Source organism: Trichechus manatus, unplaced genomic scaffold, assembly GCF_000243295.1.
Source record: "Trichechus manatus latirostris isolate Lorelei unplaced genomic scaffold, TriManLat1.0 scaffold00187, whole genome shotgun sequence".
Lineage (NCBI taxonomy): Eukaryota > Metazoa > Chordata > Mammalia > Sirenia > Trichechidae > Trichechus > Trichechus manatus.
In genome coordinates, this window is record NW_004444123.1 from 4,070,627 (window position 1) to 4,071,316 (window position 690).

Genomic DNA, 690 nt, shown 5'->3' on the forward strand with positions numbered 1-690 from the left:
TTCCCCCCCTTCCCCCCTCCCCCTTCCCGACACGAGAGCCGCGGGGCGGGAGGAAGGCCTGCGTCTGACGTCGGCACTCAGCCTGCGTCGGAGAGGGGGGACGAGCCGGCGTCACCGCCCCTGAACTACATTTCCCAGCAACACTTTCGCGGCCCCGGCGACGGCCGGAGCAGGGCGCATGCGCGAGAGGCCCCGCCTCAGCTCCGGGGCGCCCTTCGGGACCGGTTCTGCTCGCGGAACCCGCAGGTGCCGGCGCTCGGCTGGGTGCTGTCCTCCCCTCCCCCGAGGCCGGAGGGGCTCAGGTGCCTTGGCTCTGGCCAGTGCCATGATCCGGCAGGAGCTGTCCACATCCTACCAGGAGGTACGAGGCGTGCAGGACGGAAGCGAGTTCCTCGTGCGCCCGGGCGGGAGGGTCTTGGCGGAGAAGGGGAGCGGGCGGCACGGCCCTTCGGCCCGCGGCCGGTGAGCGAGCGGGAAATGACGCGTGTCGCGGGGCGCTCCCTGCCCCTCGCGGTCTGGCTGCAGCCTCATCTCCTCCCACGGCGCTGACCCTCACGGCAGCCCTTTGTCTCCTGTCTGCAGAGCTGCGGGCTGCCGTCCGCTTTCCACAGACTGTCCACCTGCTGGCTCCCGGCGCTGTGAGCTTCGCCGTCCTCCTCCCCCTCCCCCTTCTTCTTGCTCCCCTCCCCC

The 690-nt window shown here is 71.9% G+C and overlaps 1 protein-coding gene across 1 annotated transcript in view; it reads left to right on the forward strand.

The window, feature by feature from the left end:
* Nucleotides 1-244: 244 nt before the first annotated feature.
* Nucleotides 245-690, forward strand: part of PACC1 (proton activated chloride channel 1) — a 32,286-nt gene continuing 31,840 nt past the window's right edge. Inside the window, exon 1 of the mRNA XM_004387535.2 lies at nucleotides 245-361. Within this exon, the coding sequence (XP_004387592.1) occupies nucleotides 326-361 (36 nt within the window). The 5' untranslated portion in view covers nucleotides 245-325. The remainder of the gene's footprint in view (nucleotides 362-690) is intronic.